This window comes from Oryzias latipes, chromosome 11 (genome assembly GCF_002234675.1).
Source record: "Oryzias latipes chromosome 11, ASM223467v1".
In the NCBI taxonomy this organism is placed as follows: Eukaryota; Metazoa; Chordata; class Actinopteri; order Beloniformes; family Adrianichthyidae; genus Oryzias; species Oryzias latipes.
In genome coordinates, this window is record NC_019869.2 from 21,255,509 (window position 1) to 21,279,821 (window position 24,313).

At 40.5% G+C, this 24,313-nt stretch overlaps 1 protein-coding gene across 4 annotated transcripts in view; it reads right to left on the minus strand.

Moving 5' to 3' along the window:
• Positions 1-3,904: 3,904 nt before the first annotated feature.
• LOC101170357 (thrombospondin type-1 domain-containing protein 7A) overlaps positions 3,905-24,313 on the minus strand; it is a 55,489-nt gene continuing 35,080 nt past the window's right edge. For 2 of the 4 annotated variants that reach the window (XR_002291214.2, XR_909620.3), the window contains 21 exons: positions 21,700-21,815; positions 21,308-21,440; positions 21,077-21,180; positions 19,618-19,812; positions 19,241-19,507; positions 18,367-18,545; positions 17,892-17,897; positions 17,188-17,321; positions 16,594-16,747; positions 15,746-15,887; positions 15,559-15,674; positions 15,362-15,479; positions 14,889-15,034; positions 14,446-14,620; positions 13,190-13,363; positions 12,984-13,079; positions 10,674-10,756; positions 9,412-9,625; positions 8,319-8,406; positions 7,505-7,825; positions 5,729-5,838 (listed from right to left, as the gene is read on the minus strand). Coding sequence is in view for 2 of the 4 variants with exons in the window: in XM_011481156.3 (XP_011479458.1) it covers positions 5,751-5,838; positions 8,319-8,406; positions 9,412-9,625; positions 10,674-10,756; positions 12,984-13,079; positions 13,190-13,363; positions 14,446-14,620; positions 14,889-15,034; positions 15,362-15,479; positions 15,559-15,674; positions 15,746-15,887; positions 16,594-16,747; positions 17,188-17,321; positions 17,892-17,897; positions 18,367-18,545; positions 19,241-19,507; positions 19,618-19,812; positions 21,077-21,180; positions 21,308-21,440; positions 21,700-21,815 (2,728 nt within the window). In the remaining 2 variants the exon portion in view is untranslated. Of the gene's footprint in view, positions 5,839-7,504; positions 7,826-8,318; positions 8,407-9,411; positions 9,626-10,673; positions 10,757-12,983; positions 13,080-13,189; positions 13,364-14,445; positions 14,621-14,888; positions 15,035-15,361; positions 15,480-15,558; positions 15,675-15,745; positions 15,888-16,593; positions 16,748-17,187; positions 17,322-17,891; positions 17,898-18,366; positions 18,546-19,240; positions 19,508-19,617; positions 19,813-21,076; positions 21,181-21,307; positions 21,441-21,699; positions 21,816-24,313 lie in introns of all 4 variants that reach the window. The other 2 variants (XM_011481156.3, XM_020707283.2) reach the window with 1 other exon arrangement.

A 24,313-nucleotide genomic window follows, 5' to 3' on the forward strand; every position in this document is an offset into this window, starting at 1 on the left:
CCCATCCCGACCCTTAACATCTGATCCTAATCAAGGCCCTGATGATAAAGGTTATTACACCACTTCATCAGACAAAGACAACATAAGAAGTGAACGGCTGCATGTCTCTGTGCCTTCAGGAGCTGTCTTTATGCAGCTTCGTGCTGCCAGGCTGCTGTGACCCCCCCCCCCCCCTGGGGTCCTAGATTACACCTGTCTGAGAGGCGGTCCTTCCTCGACGCCTGCTGGTGGAATGTTTAATGCATATATGTCATTGCTGGGGCTAAGGCTCAAATTGTCATCGAGTTCTTCCTCAGATTTAAGCCGTAAATGCAGAGACATGGGGGGGGGGGGGGGGGGGGGGGGGGCAATGTCACCCTGAGCTTAACCTGCTCTGATTTATGGTTGGTCAAGTGGAGAAACCCTATGAACTTACTTTTCAGCAGGGGTACATGTGTGTAGTTTGAAATAGTACATTAATTTTTTTAATACCAATCTGTTTCTCATCTTTTTTGTCCTGTTCCTACTAGGAATTTTCAATGTACTCTTTCTGTTCACAGTTGATCATTAGATATGACTGTATTTTTAATTTTACCATAAAGTTAAATCAATGTCCTAGAATTGTTAATTTTCCTTATTTTTATATCAAGTTTTAGAAATCAGCAGTCATTACACTACAAGAGCGTCCAGTGATGGCAAACAGATAAAATCAGGTTTTCATTCCAGTTATTGCATTCGCTCTGTTGTGATCTGCTTATTTTTGCCTTTTACTTCGTTTGATATATTTTAATTTTATTCTGAAAAATATTTTCCTTAAATTGAAAGTGGCATATAATATAGCAATTTAATATTCCTTAGTAGGTCCAAAGCGCTTTATAGTCCCATTCACCCATGCACACACACACTTGGCACTGACCCATTACCCCTGCACCAAGATTATTTTGAACTTTATTTTAAAGTTTTAATAAAAAATGATTCATTCATGGATTGATTGATTGGAAGGAAACACAAATAAACACATTTTGAAGTAACCATGTGTTGTTTCTGTTTTATGTAAACTGTTTTCTTATAATCTAAATCTAACAATGTGGTGTGTCAAATAATGCTCCATTTAAATCCTGTTGATATTCAAGCTGGTACTCTATTAGTAGGCAAAGGATGAAGCTGGTCTGCTGGACTTTAAATCTGTAGTTGTAGAGATAGATAAGTTAATTCTTCTCTATGAGTTCTGGTAAATCGCCTGTCCATCCTGGGGGAGGATCCCTCCTTCATGTGGGCACCCCTGAGGTTTCTTCGTTTTTTCCGGAATCAATTTTTTTTTAGGAGTTTTTCCTTACCGCAAAGGGTAGGGATGACTGTTTAGTTAAGTCAGTTTGTTTGTTCAATTTAGTATTTTCCTATTGAATTCTATGCATTCATGATCCTTTTGATTTTATGTTTCACTTTTTCAATTACCGATACGAAGCCCATCGAGACGACTGTTGTTGTGAGTTTGGGCTATATAAATAAAATTGAATTGAATTCAATTGAATTAAAGGTTCATGCTAGTTGAATTTAATCACAACCAAATCTGACTCTGGAAAGCAATGGCTGGAATTCACCACCACATCCCATCTCCCTTGGCCTCACGTTTTATCATGGTGTTTGCTTCCCTCTGCTGGACCAAACGCATTACAGCAATATCATAATGTGGATTTGAAGTGTTGCCGTGGGCATAAAATATCCTTGTTTTACAAATAAAGACCCTTCCCATAGAAAATGAATATAATGATAAAGTTTATTCACTTCCGTAATTCCTTTATTGTAACTTTCACAGAATATAGATTCAGGGCTTACTGTTTAACTGATATGAAATATTTGTTTATTTTTACATAAATTGGGGTTTCTTCGAAGTGTCTGTTTCACATGTTCACTTTGTTCCGTCTGCTGATCTTCATCTGAGACCTAACATTTTCACAACATCAAAGTAAAACATTTGCAATTTTGTTTTTGTTTTTCATCAATAGGTTTTAATGAAACAGAACACATTAAAAGAGGGTTTTACGTCCTGCTATCCTGTCAATATTTCTTGTTGGCGCCCCACTGACAGTAGTTAAATTAAAATGATACCAGTAGGAGCATTGTCATGTGACTGTGTATTTTTATGTTGAATTATTCAATCAAGTCTAACGTCTTTATAAAATTGAAGTAATTATGGTAAAAATCAGGTAAAAAAACGATTGCCTGATACAACTGCAACAGGAAAAATCACTCGTAATTTGTTGACATTTTTATCAGTTCAGCTTCCTTGTTGACTCCATGCTCTTTGTTGCCTTTTCTGCCTATACTGTGTTAATTTCATGTAGCTGAAATGATTTGACCACAGTGTATTAGTGCTCCATCATTTCAAAGAATTCTTTTTAATAAAATCAATATGGCTGACTCAACATCCCAGTGATGTGATAAGTATTCAATTGAGCCTAAAACATACAAAGAGCTACAGAAAATAAAGTACAAAATCAGTTCAAATAAAGTTTTTTTTACATGGGAACCATTTAAGAAATATTATATTCTGTAACAGACAATTGTTTTGTAAGACTAAAAGAATGTGTCTGTAATGATTCTGTCCCTCCACCTTTTCTCAATTAAAAGGTTGTGTATTCAGCATTAACATTTAGGCCTACTGTTTTTTTTTTCTGTGAAGTCTATATTCCACCATCAGTCCTTTTTTGTCCAAGACTAACCTCTACAGAATGTTTACTTGGGTTCACACAAGAAGACAAACCAAGGTTGAAGCTCGCCTTGCAATGGACTAAACCATTGGGTGAGAAGTGGATGTTTTAGGAAGAAGAGCAACAGAAGGATCGACTGACTTTCCGTTTTTTAGGTGTGGAATGGGGTTTTGTTTCTCTTAAGACCATAGTCATTTTATGGGATGTATGTACAGTTATTTTTTGGATCTGTTTAACACATTAATTAACCTGGGAATAGAGCTGACAGTGATAGACCCCAGGAAATAAAAGGCAGGAGGATTGTATGTTGAGCAAAAAGATGAGAATTCCACGTTGAACTGTGAGAGAACTAAGAATTTTGAGACACACTGAGAGCTCTGAAGATCGCTAACTATGGGGTTTTGGACAGAGCAACCACACAGTGTCTTTATCTGTGCTTTGAAACTTCATGTTGTGCAAAGAAGTGATGTCATCATGCAGCAGTGTGCCGCTGCTTGATTAAGACCATGTTTTGCACACACACACAGCCTAGCCAAAAACTGGTTCATGCTTCATAGTTTCTACACATGGGTTAAACACTGATACACAGAGGTGTAAATAGAAAATTCAGAACAGAAAAAGAGCTTTGTTCTTTTACTCAAGGCCACTCTCTGCTTGCTCACTTGAAAAGAGCACAGCTTTCGTCTAACGCTTACGGTGAACTGTTTCTCTTTCATCTTTATCCTTTCTAATAACCCTTTAATACAAATTAATTCTACATTTTCCTTTTATATTCTTGGTAAGGACAATCGCGCCTGAATAAAAGACCGGGGTTGTGAAAGTTTTGGAACCTGCTTCCATTGGTTTTTGGAGAAACTGCAACATTTTGGAAGTTCCTGTTTTGAATTTAATCCAGTTATGGAACATTGGGGTTGGAACTGACCGCCACATGAGGTTAGACAGAAATCTTTGACAACTCTGATATTAGCAGATGACGTTGTGCATCTACTGAGGTGAAGATTTGCTTTGGAAAGAGAGGAATGAAGGCAAGCCACAGAAAGACAGAGTATCTGTGTGTAAATAAGAGGAACTCAAGTGAAACAGAGAGGTTACAGGGAACAGAGGTGATGAAGGGGGATTGTTTTAGGAGCAATGGAATATGGGAAAGAGGTGGAGGTGTGGCTCTGAGAAGGAGACAGAGCTGAAGATGTTGATGGCTTTAGAAATCCAACCAATACCAATAATTCATTGTTTATTTCAGCTGTTATTCAAATACATATAAACAGTAGGAAAAGACAAGAGTTGATCAGCCATTAAGTTTTTAACAAGAAAAGTTGCTTTAACCACACCCACATTCATGCCTCCAGTTTGTTCTTAGTTAGATCTTGTGCAGTAAAAAAGAGGAAACACAATATATTACAAAAACAATAAATATTAATTTACAAAAGAAATATATAGCACTTTTTTTGCAACTCAAATTCTGAGAAATAAAACTTAGACATTCCATAAACTTACAGGCAACTAACTGCACAGAACACCGAAACGCCATTCGCCATCGCCAGTCAACACGACGTCTGCCATGGATGAGCAATTTGACCCTGGACCAAATGTTCATTTATGTTCCCGTTCATCCACTTCATATGCATTCATCTCTCTTTCTCAACCAACAAAAAATAAGCCACACTTCCAAAGTCAGAGGTGATTCAGTCACAAAATCTGAAAAACGACAAAAACTCAACATCACTCCGGGCTCTTATGGTGAGTTTCTGACGATGGCCCGCTTTGTTGGGTCACATTTTCCAAAGTAAAATGTGCTTTATGTTTAGAAATGTACATCAGGAATAGAGCTTCATGACTGCACCATCACACAGACAACTAGTTTAAGAAACCCGGAGGAGCTTATGACTCCAGATTTACTAAAAGCAACAGGGCAAACCCAGATGAGCTTGACTGATTCAATCTTCCAGTCTTATTACTCAAAAAACCGCCTCATATATGTGACTCACCTTTGTTTTCTGCCCTTCGCCCAAATCCTAATTACTCCTCATGAGTACATCCTCTTTACATCTACATCACAAAGGCATGCAAGTTTCTGGAAGCAGTTTGAGGGCGACCATCATTTCCACTTCCTGTGTGGGCGCACCCATCCACAACACACAGGTTTGACTTGAAACAGAAGTAACACCCACTGTGGAGCATCGTTCTTTTTTACAGAGTCATTTCTAAAGATTCCCATGTCTAAAATGAGTCGTTGATTTTAAATGTTAACTTACAGAGGAAAAATTAAAAAACATCCTCACAGTCAAAACATCATTAGCAAGTGAATGAGTCCTGCAGGGTTTGGGATGTCAGCTGTACAAACTAGAAAGTTAAAGTTGAAAATACAGACAAATCTATACAGAATTCAATGTTTTGCATACAAGAGGTAATGGAGAATCCCTTTTTTTATCTTTTCTTTTTTTTTTTTTTTTTACAAAACTTTGCAAAAAAAAGTCTGTTTTTACATATCTTGCACAAGATTGTGCATATCTTGAATTAAGAGAGGCAGTTTGATATGGCGAAGCGAGGCGCACGTGTCATGCTGCACTAATATAGTGCAAAAATTATGCCTGGAGAACAGAAGGGAGGACAGGCGACGGAGCTGGCGACTCTCGCTTCTGATTGTATTTTTCCTAAAAGCTGCACCCAGGCCACAAAGACAAACAAGGGTTCTTGGAAAATCAACAAATGATAGAAAAATTCATGCAGCTATGCTGTTACAAAAAGGAAGGAACACTGGAGGGGGGTGGGAAACTTGTGCTTTTCCACAAAGACGTTATCTTAACTAGACCCTGTGGTCTGAAAGCAGCCAGTGGCAGCACACGAAGAAGAAGAGGCATAGGCAGACTTCCAGAAGAAGATCAAAAGTTTGTAAAGGCTCCTGTGACAAAAAACATCAAGGCTGTGAAATAAACATGAGCTCAGAGTGTGAGCTGTGAGGTCACAGTCAAGACCGTTGTTCCTGGACGCTGGCTGAGCAGCTCTCAAAAGGCTTCAGAACAGGGTCTGCACAGGAGATGGGCATTTTCTCATGGAGGACGTCTACATGTCAGCGTCCCCGTCGTAGGCCAGAGTCAGAGGCTTCAGCCTGTTGTTCATCTGCCGGCGCGGAGGCTTCTTCGGCTTTTTGCTAAAAATACAAGCATGAGCACAAGTTATGATTCTCACACTGCTGTGTTCACATTTAAATAAATCATCCTGCTTCTTCGGCTTTTTGCTAAAAATACAAGCATGAGCACAAGTTATGATTCTCACACTGCTGTGTTCACATTTAAATAAATCATCCTGCAGAATAAAACGTTCACACAGAAACACAGAACACAGAGTTTTCTTCTGGTCTCTGCAGTCTGTAACTGATGAGAAGGGAATGTGTATGAATTCAGATGTAATGAGAAGGGACGACCACTAGATGGTAGCAGACTTCTCCACATTGCTGATTGTCTTACTGCAGCCTTCCTTTTCCATTCACACTTTTAGAACATCTTCAGCAGAAACAGTGCAGCCGCCACAGAGATGTCACGTTATATCCCCACTAAGTGTTTACACCAAAGATAAACATGCACAAGCAAACAAATAAAAAACAAAACAAAAAAACACATTTTTTGATGGAAAAAATAATTAAACAGGGATTTGTTGGAGGTTTTTTTTTTTCTAAAAAACAGAATTATTATGTTATTCTTTGCACACAGACGACCAGGACTGTTCAGCTGACTCAGGGAGGAACTGGATACTGAAAATGTTTCCACTTGCATCACAGCTTGCCTTTATATTGAAGTTTTGACAGCTTATCACAAAAATAAAAAATAAACTATGGCAACCAAGTCAGGCTCAGCCCTGAACTCATGGATTCTGATGGGAACTCTAACAGTTATAATTAAATCAATAACACTGCTTACCTTACCAGAATCAAAGATAAACTGGATCTGGAAATACTTTTTCTCAAGGCTAATTGAAATAGGTTTACTAGTGTAATGGTCTGCTCACTGGATTCAGTAAACATTTTGTGAGGAATCTGCAGTTTTTTCAGAAAGCTGCTGCTCGGGTCCTGACTAAAACCAGGAAGTACGACCACATTACTGTCCTCAGGTATTTACACGCACTTAAAAAACATGGCATGGCACAGAAGCACGTCTCTGACATGTTGGCCCCATTTGATCACCACAGATGCAGAAATACTCAGGGACAGACCCTCTGCTGGTACCCAGAGTCAAGACCAGGTATTTAGTGTTAAGCAATTGCAATATGAAATGTTTTTCCTCCTGATATAAGACGAGGCATCATTCTAACAATGTTCAGTGACAATGATTGTATAGTTTTGTAATGAGCTTACTTTCAATTTCATTTTCTTCAAGGCACCTTGAATGGCCTTGTTTGGGAACTGGTTTTACATGTCAACCTGCTTTGCCTGTTTGTGTTACTGCTGTTTCATTTACTTGCCCTTTAATTTTGTAACTAAAATGCACAGCTCTTGCATCACTTTTCTTCATTGTTAACAGAAAGAAAATAATTTGGGAGCCGTGTTTTCAATAAAGTCAGAGTTTGTTCGGCATTGAGCTTCATACCAGAACAAAGAACATGGATTATCTGGAAAAAAGAACAGTCCAGGAATGCATCATTAGATGATTTAGATCACTAAAGGTGTTGAAAATGAGCAAACAATGATTGCAGTTGTAATTTTTGACTATAGGAGCAGTTTTTGGTCAGAGTTTGGTCAGGGATCAAGCAGTTAAAGTACTTGTTTGGTGCAGATGTGTGTCTTGTGAGTGTTCAAACGTGAGTTCTGCAGCTCTGCTCACCTCCAGCATGTGATCCCCTGACATGAGTGACAGCCGTGCTGTTTAGACGTTGGTGGTTGAATACAGCAGGGGGGTGGGGGGCAAGACACTGACTAAGTGATGAGCGTTTCAAAGTGGGCCCTAACGGTGGGCTGCTGCAGCTGCGTGTTTTGCAGCAGCGCTGGCGGCTGAAGGGGGCCGTGCAGCTGTAAGTCGTCTGCCTCTAGTTTCTGGCAGGCTGGACAAGTGTACGGCACCGTGCAGTTATCTGGCTCCATCCACAGAACCCCATCAGGGGGGGACTCAGAACGCGACTTGCAGCAAAGGCAACAATCACAGTGACTGAGTGTGGAGGTGGGGGTTGGAGGGGGGCAGAAACAAAAACAAAGAGGAAATAAAAGAATGATAAAATGATAAAACTCACAAAAATGAAGAGAATGATGAAACATGAACTCAGAGGTGATGAAGGTTAAACCAGGACACTGATGTTCACAGCAGCTCCCCCCGCAGGATTTCTGACGCATTGTTCTCTTTTGTTTTTCAGCAGTTTTATGTTTTGATCAGGGGTCTCCCCTGCTGCATTTCTTTATAAACAGCTAAAAAGAACAGATTTGTTTTTAATATGAAAGCCACACTATTTTGGTTGTTGCTATGTGTGAGTTTGAGGTTTCTGCAGATTTCCAGGCAGAAGGCATGTCCAATGTTTGTGGACCTTCATCCCATCGTGACTGGTAACCTTCATCACGTCACTGAGGGGGACTTTGATCACATCAGTGCACGCTGATGAGACAAACCAGGCCAGGCATGCTGATGTGGAAACACTGTGGTACATTACCATGCCAGATACGTCATGGAGATGATGAAGACCAGCAGGACGAAGACTCCTGCAGCCACTCCGTACACCCACGTCTTGAGCTTCCCGTCTGCACAAAGACACACAAACACACAGTGTTAGATTACAGTGAGGCCAAGCTCAGCGATATAAAGAAAATCAGTCGTGAACAAGACGTTGAGATATTTATACTCCTCCACTTAGGGCAGAAGCACTCCACCTAGTTTGAGAAGCATGACCTCCTAGGCAATAATAAACATTTAAATAACAAGTGTTTTTGTTTTATCCAGAAAATGTGGATTCAGATACTTTTTACTTGATTTATGTAAATTTAAAACAAAAAAAATGTTGTTTTAATCCAAACTCTGTGGTAATAGAATAGAATAGAGGCTTTAGATTAACTGAATAAGGAAAAACTATTTAAACTTTTTGAATGTACTTTACTTGAATTGTATTTTAATCAAAAAACTTTCAATATTTTAAGAAATCTTTTAAGTCTTTTGAATGTTTATGTTTTAAATTATAAGACAATCTTGGACATATTTAATCTGTCAATAGCTCTAAATTGCAGACATCCCATAATAGTTGTGCATAGTGGGGTGCATAGTGCTACTTGTAGCTCTTGAATGTTTTCTGGAAGGAGCCTGAGCTTCAGGGGCGGAGCTACAAGCGGGCAAAGGTGGGGTAACTGCTTCTTTAAGCATTAGCAATAGCACATCAACTAAAATAACTGCTGTTTTAATGTTAATAACAATAACAAAACTGTTTGAAACGCAATTTAGATCCTTTAATTTGTTATAGCCTTCCGCTGCTGTACCTATTTGCCACCCTTTCAGAGTCTTCTGCCCCTTCCAGGAAAAGCCTTCCTACTTAAGGGGTATAGACAGATTTCTTGGTTTTCCATTACATTTCCCTTCCAAGTTCATCTTAATCTGGGTCACACTGCAGTCTGAACCAATGCAGGAGGTCTGCTGCTGTGGAAAAAATCCCCCTTTTCCCAAAATGTTCATATTTTCTATACTTTAGAGGTCTCTCATGGATTTCACAGCCATCCTCATATGAGAACATGCTTCAGTTTTTCTCTAGGATTTAATACCTGGTCCAAACGGCTGCAGGAACCAGGTGCGCCCCGCCCTGCCAGGTGCGCTGGCTGCCGGCTGGGTGGGGTTAAAGCCTCGTATGGTCTTGACGTCGGCCCTGTTGTCTCCTGTGGTGGGGATCTCCAGCATGGGGATGACGGTGCACTGATCCAGCAGGCCATCAGAGGTCATGACTTCAGTGAAGCCCTCTTCACAGCCGCAGACGCCGGCCTGAGGGAGAAGGTAGGGCTGATCAGGGGAGAACTGGGGGAGAGGGCTTCTGTTTTACAACCACTCAGTCACCATCATGACTCACAAATGAGTAAAGCAACAATTATTTTTTAATTTAATATAAAATAGAATTTTACCTAAAAGAAAATCTGCTAGAAAATAAAAAATGCTAATAATTTTAGCTTTTTGTATGACTTTTGTTTTAGTTTGCCAGAAGGTTCACAGCATGTGAGACCATCTCAACTGCAGACGACCACTAAAATTTGCATGAAATTTTAACTGTGAAGAGTGATGCAGTTATAGCTGTTAATAAATCATCATATCTGATTGTTGTCACTTCATTGGCTTTGATGAGGTTTGACAGTGTCAACCCCAAAGCCATGCTCTAAATCATTTTGATGTGCAGTGAGCTTCATATCATGAAATAATCTTCCTTGATACATTATTGCTGGAGGTTGCTGATGATGTTGACACTTTCCTGATGCACATTTTAGTTTGTTTTCTTACTGGTAGTTTTTCTCCTTGAGAGGATTCTTCTCAAAACAGGATGAATGTTGGTAATTCAGAGGATGAACATGAATGCTGACGAGCTTCTTCTTAAAGAAACCTAGGAATGCCAATTAAAATTTTGGGGGAAACTGGCATCATTTGTGCATAAAATCATAGCCGACACTTTCAGTGTTAAGATGCTATTTCTAATTTCCTGCTCTGCCTGCTTTCTGACACGACTCCGGCACAACACAGATTTCTGAGGACTATCCCTCTTAGAGGTTTTAATGAGCCTTGGACCCCTGCAGTGTAATGAATGAGCCGAGGAATAGAAATGTGAAGGAGGGAAACACGCTCAGTCAGACCCCTCACAAACGATGTAAATAATTTTTTTTTTAAACGTACATATATTTCTGTCATTATCATGGGCTTAACAGTGTGCTGCATGTCTGTCTTTGACATCCATAACTGTATAACTTTTACTGATGTTTTAGGAGCATCAGCAACTTCAAGGCCCAAAGCTGCAGAACATCACAAATGTCCTCCTTTCTGAGCTCACCTCAGTGCAGAATGACCGAGGCTTGGTACACGGCGGGTGGCAAGATCGGTCAGCCATCGGCTTGGAGCTTTGCAGACATCCACCTGTGGAGAAGGAGCAGGAAGTCAAAGTCAAGGAGCAGAAGTTTGAAGCCAGTCTGGTTCCTTCTTATTAAAAAAAACATGTCATTTTGCTATAAGAAAGCACGTATCCTAAATAGTGATGTCCCAAATCATACAAATAATTTAAGAGTTGGAAATATACGATTTTTCAAGTGGCATGTAAACAGGATAATATAATGTCTTTTATCAAATAACAGCAGTTTTTCAACAAGAAGATATTAATCCCCCCCCCGGGCTGCGTGGGTCCTGTCGCCGGGGGTGGTCCTAGCTTGGGGGTCTCTCCCCCTCTCTCCTGGTCTTGCTGGGTAGGATCTGGTTCCCCTCATGAATACACGGTTCACTTTGGCAGCGTGCATGTATCTCCACCCCCACGTGCACACTGCCACACTGCTCCCTGTCTGCTTCATCCCTCCTCCTAACCCACAGTGTATTGATGGACAGATACCTTCCCCTCATCTTCGTGTCAGAATATCACCTTTGGAGGTAATATTTGTCATCTCAGCAGATCTGGTATAATTGTTACACAGCTTAAAATAATAACTACTAATTACTAACTACTAATACAAATCAGCGCTTGTATCCTTTTATTCTCTTCCACCCCCACCCCCCCTCACATTCTTCCCCTCTCCCTCCCCACACACACTAAATGTAACAAATAAATCAAAAATAATTTAAAAAAAACAACAAAAAGGGTTGATACAAATTTACACTCTGGTTTCTCGAAGTTCTATAACCTCTTTTTGTGATAGTATAACCTGTCCAACACAAATGGCCTTCAGCTCTAATCTGTTTGCTCAGTTGTTGGACAGAACAAGTTAAAAAAATAAAGAAAGAAAGAATTCTCCCCAAATAGCCAACACGTCCCAGCATGCATCCATTGGTGAGTGTTAAAGTTTTACATCTTGACATGTATAAAGGAAACTCTGGGGGACGGAAGTCATCCAAGACCCCTAAAGTAGTAGGACACATCCAAGCCAACCGTTCATTTTATGGTCTCAGAGTACAAACCAAAGACAACAGGAACTATTTATTGTTCAGCATTTTGCCCAGGATTCTTTTGCGACATGCAAACTTTAGTAATATCAATAAAAAAAGACTCAGATAACCTTTTTATTTATTTATTTTATTTATCATTTCAGGCTATTCTTGAGTCTTAAAGTCATTGTCAAAGTGTTGCTGCTGCAAAAGGTCTGGTTGTTTCTTTCAACAACCACAGCATCATCCAACCCTGCAGACAATCCTCATCAAATTGTATTTGAATATCAATGGATTTGATCGGTAAGAGTAATTTAAAAGAACACAAACTTTCTGCCTACAAGGCAAAACACAGCAATTCAGTTTAACCTAAAACTGACTACAAAGAAGTTACCTGTTGGCCTATGTTTATCTCCATCGGTTAAAGGGGTGGAAGGTAAAAAGGTGGTTGGGGGATGTGTGTCAGGTAACACCAGGTAAAGTGCTGTATAAATAACGATTTGATTTGATTTGATTTGATTTGTAGTTTTTATTCTCTTTTCAATTCTCTCCTCTATGAAGTTAATAATTGGATTAAATCTGTTACTCAGTTGTGTTTCAGTTATAGGTGTTTGAAAATGTCTGTAAACTTGATTAAACTGAGCTCATAAACATATGCCTGAATGCACGAGTACTTGCTCATTTTTAATAGACTGTGTGAATATTTATCAGAGGAACGATGGGCTGAGATAAGCTGATGTGAGAACAGAAAATGATTCTGTGTGTGTGTGTGCGTGTGTGTGTGTGTGTGTGGGTGTGTGTTTGTGTGTGTGTGTGTGTGTGTGTGTGGGTGTGAGTATGTAGGTGTGTGTGTGAATTGTTCCTCTGTTAGCCCCGGGACTCACATTCACGCACAAACAATGGAAGCCTGGCTCACGCTGTTTCTGAGAAACACTAATGATGCAGTTTTAGCAGACAAGCTTTAATAAGATCTGCTGCCATCAAGGTTCTCGCTGGTGTTTTCCTGAAATGATGGTTTTATGTCTCTATCTTGACATGATTTGTTGGTCCTATTGTGACAAATCCTGGACAGAGTCCAAATGAAGTTGTCTTCTCAAAACATAACATTTGGTTCGTTTTTTCATTTACGCACCTGTGCAGCTCTGGTTTTATGGTGAGGCTGTTTAAAAAAAATGGAAAATTTGGTTCTATGTAGCATCTATTATGCAGGTTAAGGGAACACATGGAGGCTTACCTGTAACGTTCAGTCCATCTGAGCGCTCACACCAAACCTGACGAGATGAGCCTCTCCACGGTCCGCTCCTCCACTTGTATTCAAAGCACTGCCCCCCTGCATGGACATGATCAGTTTGTCCTTATATATTTTTTCTTAAAGCAGTTTCATATCAATTCATACAAAGCATCAGAGCCATTTTCCTCGTCATATGATTGCTATCTCACCTGTGCAGGGCCGGGCCTCCAGCTCTTGTTCTGGACATTGCAGCAGGTTTTCAGGATCCTGGGCCACTACAGCTCTGGATCGAACCTGGACAGAGCCAAAACCCAGATCGTCTCCATTCACGCAGTTCAGCTGGCACGGACTCCACACAGTCCAGTCAGTCAGGTAGCAATCGCCTGCAGGACGTTCACAAAGACACAGAGAGATCAGATACCAAACCCACGCGGAACCATTTTGCCTTCTCTGCTTCTCTGCTCTGATCAAATACACTTAAATAGTAAATTTTTCAGACCCAGGCCGGCATTACAGACACGTGAATGCTTTTTTATTTTCAGTTTTGGTTAAAAAAAACGGTATCTGTTTTAAATAAATGACAGGATAGTGTTTCACACTTGCCTTTAGGATTTCACAGAACTGTGCTTTTCTGTCTTAATGTGTCAGTGAAGTCAAGACTTGAGCTCCAGCTCCTATGTCACAAACAGCTAAAGCTATGGTCACACCGCCCTCGACAATGTGTGTTCAATTGGCTTCTTCCAATGGAAAGTCGATGTAAATGTCTGTTTCAGGCTTCTTTGTTAAAACTCTTGATTTCACACATAGCAATGCAAGTTTTTAGGACTGTTTTCAGGCTCTATGAACAAAACGTGTGGCCAATAAACAAAAGTTGCAAGTCAAATCAGGTTAAACTGACCAATCAGTTTAATGGTAGTGACGAATAAATTTGGTTTATCTGGTGAAACCAGATATGGTGACAAAGTTGACCACATCTGTGTCTGTCTTTCAAATAAAGCTTAACGAAGTCCACTCTCCTGACATGATGGCAATCCATATCTGCCATTGCAAAGACACTATCAATGAACCAAACCGTTTCCATTTTGCAAGATTTGCACTGCTTTGACATTTCGCACCAAGCCTCTTCAAACTTTAGGTGACGGACTTGTGCTAGTATATAGCTATGTGTGGATATAGTTAAAGAAGCAGATCTTGAGGAAAAATTAAGAAACTTTTAAGGAAAGAGAAAGCCTCAAAGTCCTCTTTTTTTTTTCTCTGCAGCCTATTCTTCCCTCAGAAAACTCTGACAGACTAACACATTTGGCCTTCCGCTTACTGGTGTCTTACCATGTTGACGGAAAGACTTTCTCTGAAGAACCAGAGCTGGAGGTTCTAATGATTAACTCATTGGTACTTTTATTTTTTTTAAATTTAGTCTTTTTATTTGCCTTGACTGTTTCTATGTATCCCCTTCAGCAGAACCTACCCGGGCAGGGAATGATGCATGCCTCCTGGAGGATGATCTGGGCATCTCCGTCCACCAACAGCTCCACATCTGCACACAGCTCGTCATCCACCAGACCACTGTCCTGCTGACCCGAACCGTCTGACACAAAGCACGACACATTCCTGAAGCGCATCCCATGACCACACCTGGCCCCCTGAGCGCAGAGAAGACAGAGTGAACAGGGAAACCTGTTTCTGCTGCAGTGATTCAGAGCTTCACAGCTCAGAAGCAGAAACAAATCAGGCAGTGACTCAACAAAGAAAGTAGTTATAATGATAATCAAACTCTACTGATTTACTGTGAGAAAAATAATGAATTGATGAAAGCGTCATGAAAATTAACTTAACGGATGCTTGCCTAATTTTCTTTGAAGTTTAAAGCTAAACTCTGCACTAACACATAGCGGAGAGAGGCAGACTAACCTCAGATCTGCATACAGACCAGGCGCTGTATCTCCAGCTGTAGCAGGGCTGAACTGGGCATGGCTTCCACTGTTCCATTTGGTAAGGGCATGGCCTCCCGTCTCCCTGAGGAGCCTGGACCACTGTCCGTCTCCTCCACAGTTTACCTAAAGCATTGTAGGAACCCAGGGCAGAACAAAATCTACTGAGAGGAGTGTTGAATTTGACAATCAGAGAGTCAGAAGGAAGAGGAGGCTCAAGGACTACAGCAGACTCTGAGGCCAACTATTTTAAAATGCGCGTGCAAATGCTTGACCGTTCAAGTAAATGGTGGTTTTCAAAGATAAGTATCCAATTACTGTAACTATTATTACAAAAACATTTTAATATTTAAGAGACTGCTTAGAAATACTGCTTTGAAAGTAAAATATCATAACAAAGAGCTGATGTCATTTGGAGATTTCCTCAGGTCAGACTCATACCAAAGAACGTACCTGCCAGGCCGCAGCTGCGTGTGCACTCAGACCATGCTGACCAGTCAGACAGCTGGCAGTTGACGGGACACTCCACCACGCAGGAAGCATTCATCTGCAGCTTCCTGTCTAAACCCAGCTGCACAGAAACATCAAAAAGCCTCAGTTGATCAGTCTCAGACCCTGTCAGAAGGTTTAACAAAAGGCAGTGGTCTGACCTTCTTGCAGAAGCTGGGGTCCACAGATTTCCCATCACTGCGCACACAGTCCAACATGCGGGTCTTGATGCCGTATCCACACACGGCCTTTTCACTGAGCTGGCAGGTGCTCCAGTCTGCTGGGACACACCTGTCAGCAACAGAACATGCACCCTCCATCCTGCTGTGGGACAAAACAAGTACTCACCTGTGATGTTGTACGAGTAGTGGAAGCAGTTGCTGTTCATTTTGCATGGCTCTGTTGCTGTGGTAGGAGGGCAGGTCTTGTTGTTTCCGGGCTGACGCAGCGGGAAAGCAGTCCTCTCACGAGTCCTGTTCTCATTGCAGGGCTGAAAAGAGAACAGTTTTGTTGAAATATTTTCTCTCTATGTCTTGCCTGGTAGGTGTCTAGAGTAGGGTGCAGCGTCAAGTTAAATCATATGATTGAAATAAATTCAGAGATTCTCACTTTTGTTTTCCTTAAAGACTATAAACTGGCAATTGATTTGAAAATTTCCAAAATTACTTTCAATTATTACGATTTTGACACAGAGTGTTTAGAAATTAATTGAAAAAAATTGTTTTACTGGAATTAAAATACTGATTTTAAAAAAATAACTGAGTTTAATTTGCAAATTTGGGGATTTAATTATATTATTTTTCTAAAAAGAGTTTTAAGAAAATTGTTTTGGAAAATATTACCTGTTGTCATCATGGAAAGAGATGTGAGTGTTCTCAAAAACTTTTTCCTGGCTTTTGTATGCCAACCAATAAATTGGATTTTAGGCAAAATAAGTGAAAAAGTTGCATAAAAACAGTAGGGAATTGTCAGCAAATTATAATGTTCTCTCTCCTAAGAACATCTGAAAATTGGGTCAGGTTGATTTTCAACTCAAGAAGAAAACTGTTGTAAAATCTTTGCATCTGCATGAACTGTAAACAGACTCTCCATCTTGTCTTAACTTTATGATCTTTGTGCTCATATGACATTTTTGTCACATTTCTAGGTGTAGTCCTTCCAAAAATAATCAAATTATGAACCAAAAAAGTCTTTACCAGAGGACATGGGCTCCATGACCCCCAGTCCGACAACACACAGTCACCAGGACAGGGTAGCTGGCTGTTCCGGGCCCCTAAAGGCATCTCTTCCGGGTCACACAGGTAGTCCTCCACCTGCTCAGATGGCCCATCTATGGTGTTCAGCATGCACCTGATCATGAACAAATTCAGTTACTCGGGTCAAAAAACTAAGGTTTTCTCCTGCATAAGATCTGTTTCAGTGGAATGAAAAATGTTCATATTAGGCCCATTTAATGATCTCACTGCTCTTAAAATTGCTTGTTCTGATTAATATTGTGTACAAAAAATGTTACTGTCAACAACTATTTTTCAGTCACTATTTCTTTTTAACATTTTTTGATTTTACTATTATCTATTTTATTGTGGGACGCACTTTAAGATGCTTTGTAGCAAGAAAAGTGCTATACAAAGTTGCATTTGAATTTCTTTAAAACACTGCTTTTAAACTGTCTTTCTGGTTTTCGATTGGCAAAATACACCTGTCATTGTCTAAAAGCAGTCTTTTGACATGTAAAATAAATACTTAATAAACGTTTTTCTCTTGCCACATGTCGATTCAACCCTGCTCACCTGATTTTCCTGGTCTGCACACCTTCACCGCAGTTGCTCCTCAGGTCCACGTTGCTAATTTTCCACACACTCCAGGGCTCGGCTACCCACACATACTGCCCACAGTCACTGAGGCATGGCACCACCTCATACACCTGACAGGCACGCAGAGAACACAGTTACTATCTGAGCATTAGTAGGACATGTCATTTATTTTAACCTGCAGGTTTATTTAACACTTCAAACTGTTGCAGAGATAGCAGGAGTTTCTGCTAAAATGAAGAGAGACTGAGCACAATCTGTAAACACACACTTGAGTTTTTACATTTGAACTTGATGGGCCCATTCTTCCAAAAACGAAATCCAAAAACTTTTTTTAAAGTTATTTTTATACTTGAAAGTAACTATATATGGCCTGTGTTCATTTTTCTATTCTCACATGCATGGTGTCAGTTACTTCTGATAAATTCTGATTTTTTTTTAACTTAACAAAAACAAATCAGTTTTTAAAATAACTTTAAAATACGTTTTATTTATTCATTTATTTTATATTTTATATATTGCACCACCTGCTAAATGTCTTGTATAGCTAGGTTGGGTTTTTTTGTGCAATGGTGCTACATGATGTTTACCTTCCAAAAAAAGAAGATGCCTGTTCATTGTTCTGTCATAGAAATTTATTATTAAAAATAAAACAAAACAAGAAAAACAAAATCTGTACCTACCTGAGCCTGTGGACATCGGATCATCGAAATGGTTAAAAAGAAGAGAGAGAGAAGAAAAAGGATTAGTATTCTCATCAAGAGAAAAGTAGACTAGAGCAATCAGCTGAAAAAAATCATCAAGCTGTCTCAAAATAGAGTAAGTGTTTTACTCTTACTAAATGCTGTTGTTAATACTTAATATTAATTCATATTAATATAATTAATTGTTTAGTCTTAAAAGTTAAATATGAGTCCTTCAAGCATGCCCTCAGTGAGTTTATGCTTGACCAGAGTTGAATCTCTCTGTGCTACTATATCCTTCTTTCCTTCTCATTTTCCTCTTTATTACATATTTCAGTAACATTAAAAGTTGAAGACGTACTACATGTGTGAATGCATCAATAAGCAAAGCCTGTAGAAATACTGCAGAGAACGTCTGTAAAGATTGGAGGAAGAAATGAGGCGTTCACATCTGTGGGAATACTAGCCCTTTTACCTGGTTAACGTGGTCCAGTTTCGGACATGGTCTCCCACCATTGTAGGGCTTTTCTCTGAGCCACTTGGAGCGAACTTTGACCCCACTGCCACAAGACTTACTGCAACGTGACCAGTTGGACCACTCGCTCAGCTTGCAGTCAGAGGGACAAGGGATGATACAAGCCTCCTCGATGTAGCCTGGGATTGGACATTCGAAGAAAAACAAGTTTACTTTGAAGAATATGATTATTAAACAGAAAAGAGCTAAAGTTAGGAAACAGATCATTTTTTTGCAACTGTTTATTAAGACATTAAGACATTATGTGGCAGATTCCAACATTTAATAAAAATGTAAAATAAAGAGCTGAGGTAATCAAAAGCAGAATACATTTATGATACGCTGACAGCAAGAACTTGCAGGAAGATTTTCAAAATAATACAGAAAAATCAGAAGTTTGACTTTTAGTTTAAGAGTGTTGGAAAAAATAAACAACTGACACTAATCTTGCACACTCTTGAAGATTGATGATTCAGTAGTTCATATTCAGGAGTAACAGATAGATTTTGCACACTTTTGCACATTTTTGGCCTTTACTGTTGTAAATAGTTTTTAAATTATTATACCACCTTATTTCTTTACTTTACTTTGTATTTATTTTATTCTATTTTATTTTTATGATTACAAACTGTTATGGTAACGCACAAATTTCCCACGTGCGGGATCACTAAAGTATTTCTGATTCTGATTTGTTTTTTCAAAATATCTTTAATCCTGTGGTTCCCCACACAGCATTTGCTGTGGAGGCGGTTGGGAGTGGGAGTCTCTATGTGATTTTAAGGGTCTTAGGCTTTATCTGACCATTACCGGTTAGGAGGTCCAAGGGAGGACTCACCATGACTGTTGCAGCGAGAAGTCTCCACCAAGCGACTGTCCTGGTCGTAGCACGCCATTGCTTGGTAGCGGTAGCCTTGACCACATTCCTTGACGTCCCCTTGCACCTTCATGCCAAGCTGGCCCTCCATGCGGCTGTTGTCAGGAAGGATGCAGTCCGACCAGTTTCCAACAGGTTGGGCATTGTACTTCTTACACGGGCAGTACTGGGTCTCACTCAGGGGGTACATTTGGTTGTTTTTACACTGGTCACGCTTTTTACTCTTTCCTGGGACAGATACAAAAACAAAAGTGACATTTAGGATGGCCAGTGGCCCCCAGGGAATGCATCATAATGTCACAAAAAAGACAGCATTTATCTGGAAGTCTTCCACTTACCCATCAGGCTCCTCTTTCGGGTCCTGACACCCACACAGTTGGCTGTACAGGAGGAGAACTTGGACCAGCTGCTGAGCTGACAGTCCTCCTGACAGGGCAAATGGCACTGCTGGGTGAGAGGCGGCATGGGGCTGGCAGACTTCAGACACGCCTCAATGTCTGCTTGACCGCCGTCCTGCTTCCGGCATGAAATGGCTGCAGAGAGCCAAGAAAGAGCAAAAGATCAAAGGAGTTTTTGAAAGATTTACACCTCTGGGTGTGTGGGAGCATCGATCGAGCTCTGACTGCAGAAAACAAGAGAATGGAATAAAACCCTTAAATCTGACAGTTTTGTGCTTTAACTTCTCTCTGCCAAAAGTCAATAAGTGGTTTTATTCAGAAATGACTTTAATGAGGAGAAATTGTACTGACTGAGTGAGGAGTCAAAGACTTGTAATAAAGTCTCTCAGCTTCAGCCGGCTCTGTTTCACCTAATGGCATAACGATAAGAGCTTCTTCGAATGGAGGAGCAAGACGCTGATTGCAGGCATCAGATAACGCTGTTTGTGTCTGAGGCGTCAGCAGGAGCTTTGATGGGAAGAACAGTTCAGCTGCCTGCGTGCCTTCGGCTCATGCAGACCAGAGACTCAGCACAGCTTCCTGAGACATTAAATAAATCTTAACTCCTAAACTGCTCATCTCCTAACTATCCCAAGCACCCCGGCTCCTCTTGGCTCATTAGAGGACAAATGTCGGTACTGGGTTTTTCGGAAAATAAGTCTAAAGTTTGTTAAAAGGACACAAATAAAAGCAGAAAATCTTAAAGAACAGTGCATATTTATTGTATGTGTGAACAGGAGTCACAAGTGAATCAGTGCAAAACTTTTAACCATTTTTGTAATTACTTTCTAAAAACATGTGGAATAGTGTGACGTGCTTTTGTCCTAAATTTTTGATGCAAACCTTATTTTAACATGTACTTGGGCTTTACAGCAATTCAGCAAAACTTAACCTAGTTAATCTCATATATCAGAGAATAAACAATGTATCTGATATTTTCTCTAATCCAGTTTATGACCCACAGAACCCACTGACTAAAAACTAATGTACATGGCAGAGTACCTTAAATGACTACTAACAAATTTAAACAAAAAGATCCTAAAATTTTCTATAGATTTCCATTTATACACTGTTAGATTCTGTGATATTCAGATAGACCATTTTTTTAAATGATCCTTGCATTCCAGTGACCTATAAATACCTACTTAGACAATTGGCTCAATGATATTGGTGAAGGATAATCACAGAACTATATCCTTGACTGTGTCTTCACAACACACTGCATTAGTTAGACGTACTGTTGTCCAAGTCCATAACAAAAAAAGGACTGCATGAAAGTAAACATCTTGAACCCTGCCTACAAAAATGTACAGACTAGATCGGAATAATAAAGTGTTTGCTCGATTCATCAGTTTTCTACCTCGAAACTGCAGACCCGGCCCACAGGTCTCTTGAGCGCCAGGACTGTCCTGCCGAATCGACCATGGAACCAGTCGACATCGGCGCCATTTGTGGGTTTTCCATCTGACCATCAATATTAGATGGGAAATTATTAAAAACAGATATGGCTTGTGAACATAGAAACATGAGAGTGGTGTGTGAGTGTGGCTTGTGATGCTGAAAATGCTGGTAAAAGGGCCAAATGTGTTACCTGTATCCAGGACAAACAGAACGAGCTTCACAATCTCTTTCCTGGACCAAAACCTCAGGACAGTCTTGTCCTCCATTAGCTGGGACCTGGATGATGATCCGTTTCCTAACTTGTTTTTTCTTGGAATTACCACCTAGAGAAAACGACTTCTACTAGTGTCATAAGTTCTGACATCCTAATTAGAACATTTTTGCATTTGTTTGTGAAAAGCATACCGAGCCCACCACAATGTGGGCTGGGTAAACATAAACTCCAAAAGTGGCAGCTCAAAGGCGCCACATTACATGTTCAAATCAAAGATCAAAGATATTTTCTCAGCCTCTGAAGCTGTTCGACAGGATAAAGTCAACGTAAAATGTCATTCTGTGTATGTGACAATGATTTGAACATACCTCCTGGACATGTTGACGGACAGGGGCTCCACTCACTGTAAGGGCTGACAATGCAGTCTTTCCTGCAAGGAAGCAAACAAGGTCTGACGGTGTCTGGGCGGAGACTCTCAGGACACCTAAAAGAAAAAGATTCATATAGTGAGTAACACACACTATTGGAAAAAAGTTTATTCAAATGCCCCATATCTTCTGTGTGTATTCATAGGATCCCATTCAAACTCAGATGTGGGGCAGAGTTAGAGCGATCAACCTCTGGACAGAAGACAGCAGGTTAGGTTCTTCCCTTGTTCGTCCATGTGTCAAAACGTCCTTGGGCAAGACGCTGAGCCCCACATTGATCCTGGTGGTTATAGGTTGGTCTCAGTGTTTGGCAGGGGAGCTGCCATCATCATGTGAATGTTTGCATGCATGGGTGAATGAGACGGTGACTGTACAGTGCTTTGGGCCTTCTAAGAAGGTAGTAAAGCGCTATGTGCGCCTTGCTTTATTGGTGTATCATATCTCCAAGTGTCTACAGATGTTGGTCCTATTCTAGTATGAGGATTAAAACTCCAACTGTTCAAATCAACACATGGGGCAGTTGCCTTTACCCTCCACAACTGTTCTTCTCTTCTCAATTTTTTTAAGTTGTCGTTTCTTCTCAGATCTTAAAATGACTGTTGCAGGCAGTTACCTTCTTCGGTTGCCTGTCCATCACTATCTCGTTGGTTTGTAGATGGGATAATGCATTCACCACCTTTTCAAGTACCTACCATGACTTTGGGACCTGTACCTGAGACACAAGTTCCGCCAGATTGAACCAGCTAGGTGATGGTCTAGCATACACATAACCCCCTGGCTGCTAACCCTTTACACCGTGCTGCTATATCCCGCATTGCTCTACAACAGACGTGGGCACTGAGGGCCGCATTCCTGCATGTTTTCCAGCATACCCTGCTCTGGCATGTTCTAATTGGCTGGACATACCTGAAGCAGGTAATCAGCCATGAGTAGGGCAAGATTATTGGCTGGACACACCTGAACCAGGTAATCAGCCATGAGTAGGGCAAGACTATCTGGAAATCATGCAGACACACCGGCCCTCGAGGCCTGGAATTGCCCACCCCTGCTCTACAAGCATTTTAGACAGCCTGCACAATGAATCTTGCTTGCTGTGGAAGATTCCAGGCTTTTATTTAACATGTGCTCAGAGCCTGTGATCTTTTACTATTTTTTGTCCTTAAGTCCACTAATTTCCAGACACAGTATGATTCCCTGATATGAACCTTCCCTTGCATGTGCTGGTAGAACATACCGTACAGATGCTCGTCTTCCAGTCTATTCAACACTTGTTGCTCTCCTCGATTTTTGCCAACTGAGCTATTTACTAAGCTCTCTACCACTGTTTGCAATCTTGCTAATGTCCTGATGGAACTCTGCTGTATCATCCTGATTGGGCAGTCTATCACTCTACCCCTTGCTTTTCACTTTTAATACAGCCTCAAGGTGTCCCCACAATGCACAGTGACTAGTTTCCTGGTTTTGATGTCAGGGACTCTTTAATCTCCAATTTAGTCTGTATATAATGTCAGCAGGCATCTTATCACTTTCAATGCATAGCTGGTAATGGCCTGGATCTTGTTGTTTCCATTGCGATAGCATCTTAGAACCCTCTTTTTTCACAGTTCAGGTTTAGTAAGTCTTAAATAAAATGGTGACTCAGTACTGTAAAAATTATGTTTGAAACAGGACAAAAACTATGACATTAAATTGACATTTTCCACATATTCATCAGAATAAAACAAATCTCTTTTTCACAAATACCTCAACACAATATTTGCCCGACTACATTGATGTGCAAATGTGTTCCATACCAGCAGGCTCACTGCTCAGTGTGAAACAGCAGAACACGGAGTAAACGCAGGAATAAAGACAAGGATTATTTCCCATTTGCAGCATGGGGCCCTGGTGGGGTTCCACTCTTTAATGCTCCTCTTTGGCAAGAACAATGAGACTGTTGTGATGAATAAATTAACAGATAATTCATGTTCCCTGAAGACACCTCCAAGGAAGGAACGGCGCGCAGATGCTAGAACAGTTGGCCGGCAGCTTTGCGCCTCATCAGTCTCACAGTGAACACCTCCACCAGACACCAGCAGCAGACAACCAAAACATAAAGTATCACAAACAGCATGAGAGCAAAAACATAGCAACAATGACACCAGCACAACCAAGGAACATGTTTTTACATGTCATGACAATAAGCCAGCCCCTCCAGATTAAAAACTTGAGAAAACATTGCCAAGCATAGAAATCCAGACAAACTACTGATACTTTTTTTAAATAAATCCTGAATGTTTTATTTCACTCCTTCAGACAGTATTCCTTTAACTACATTTCTGAAATTTAACCTATGAAGCATGTTTTTGGAAACTGGGAGGAAGCCGGAGACCCCGGAGAGAACCCACGCATGTTTCAGGTCCCCCAGCCAGGACTTGAACTGGGGCTTTCTTGCTGTGAGGCAAGAGCGCTAACCACTGCACCACCGTGCAGCAAATTTCACTTTAAAAAAAAAGAGTACTGTCCTGCACAGCAACAACTCCCATTGAAGAGGAGAAATCCTGGAGCAGAACTA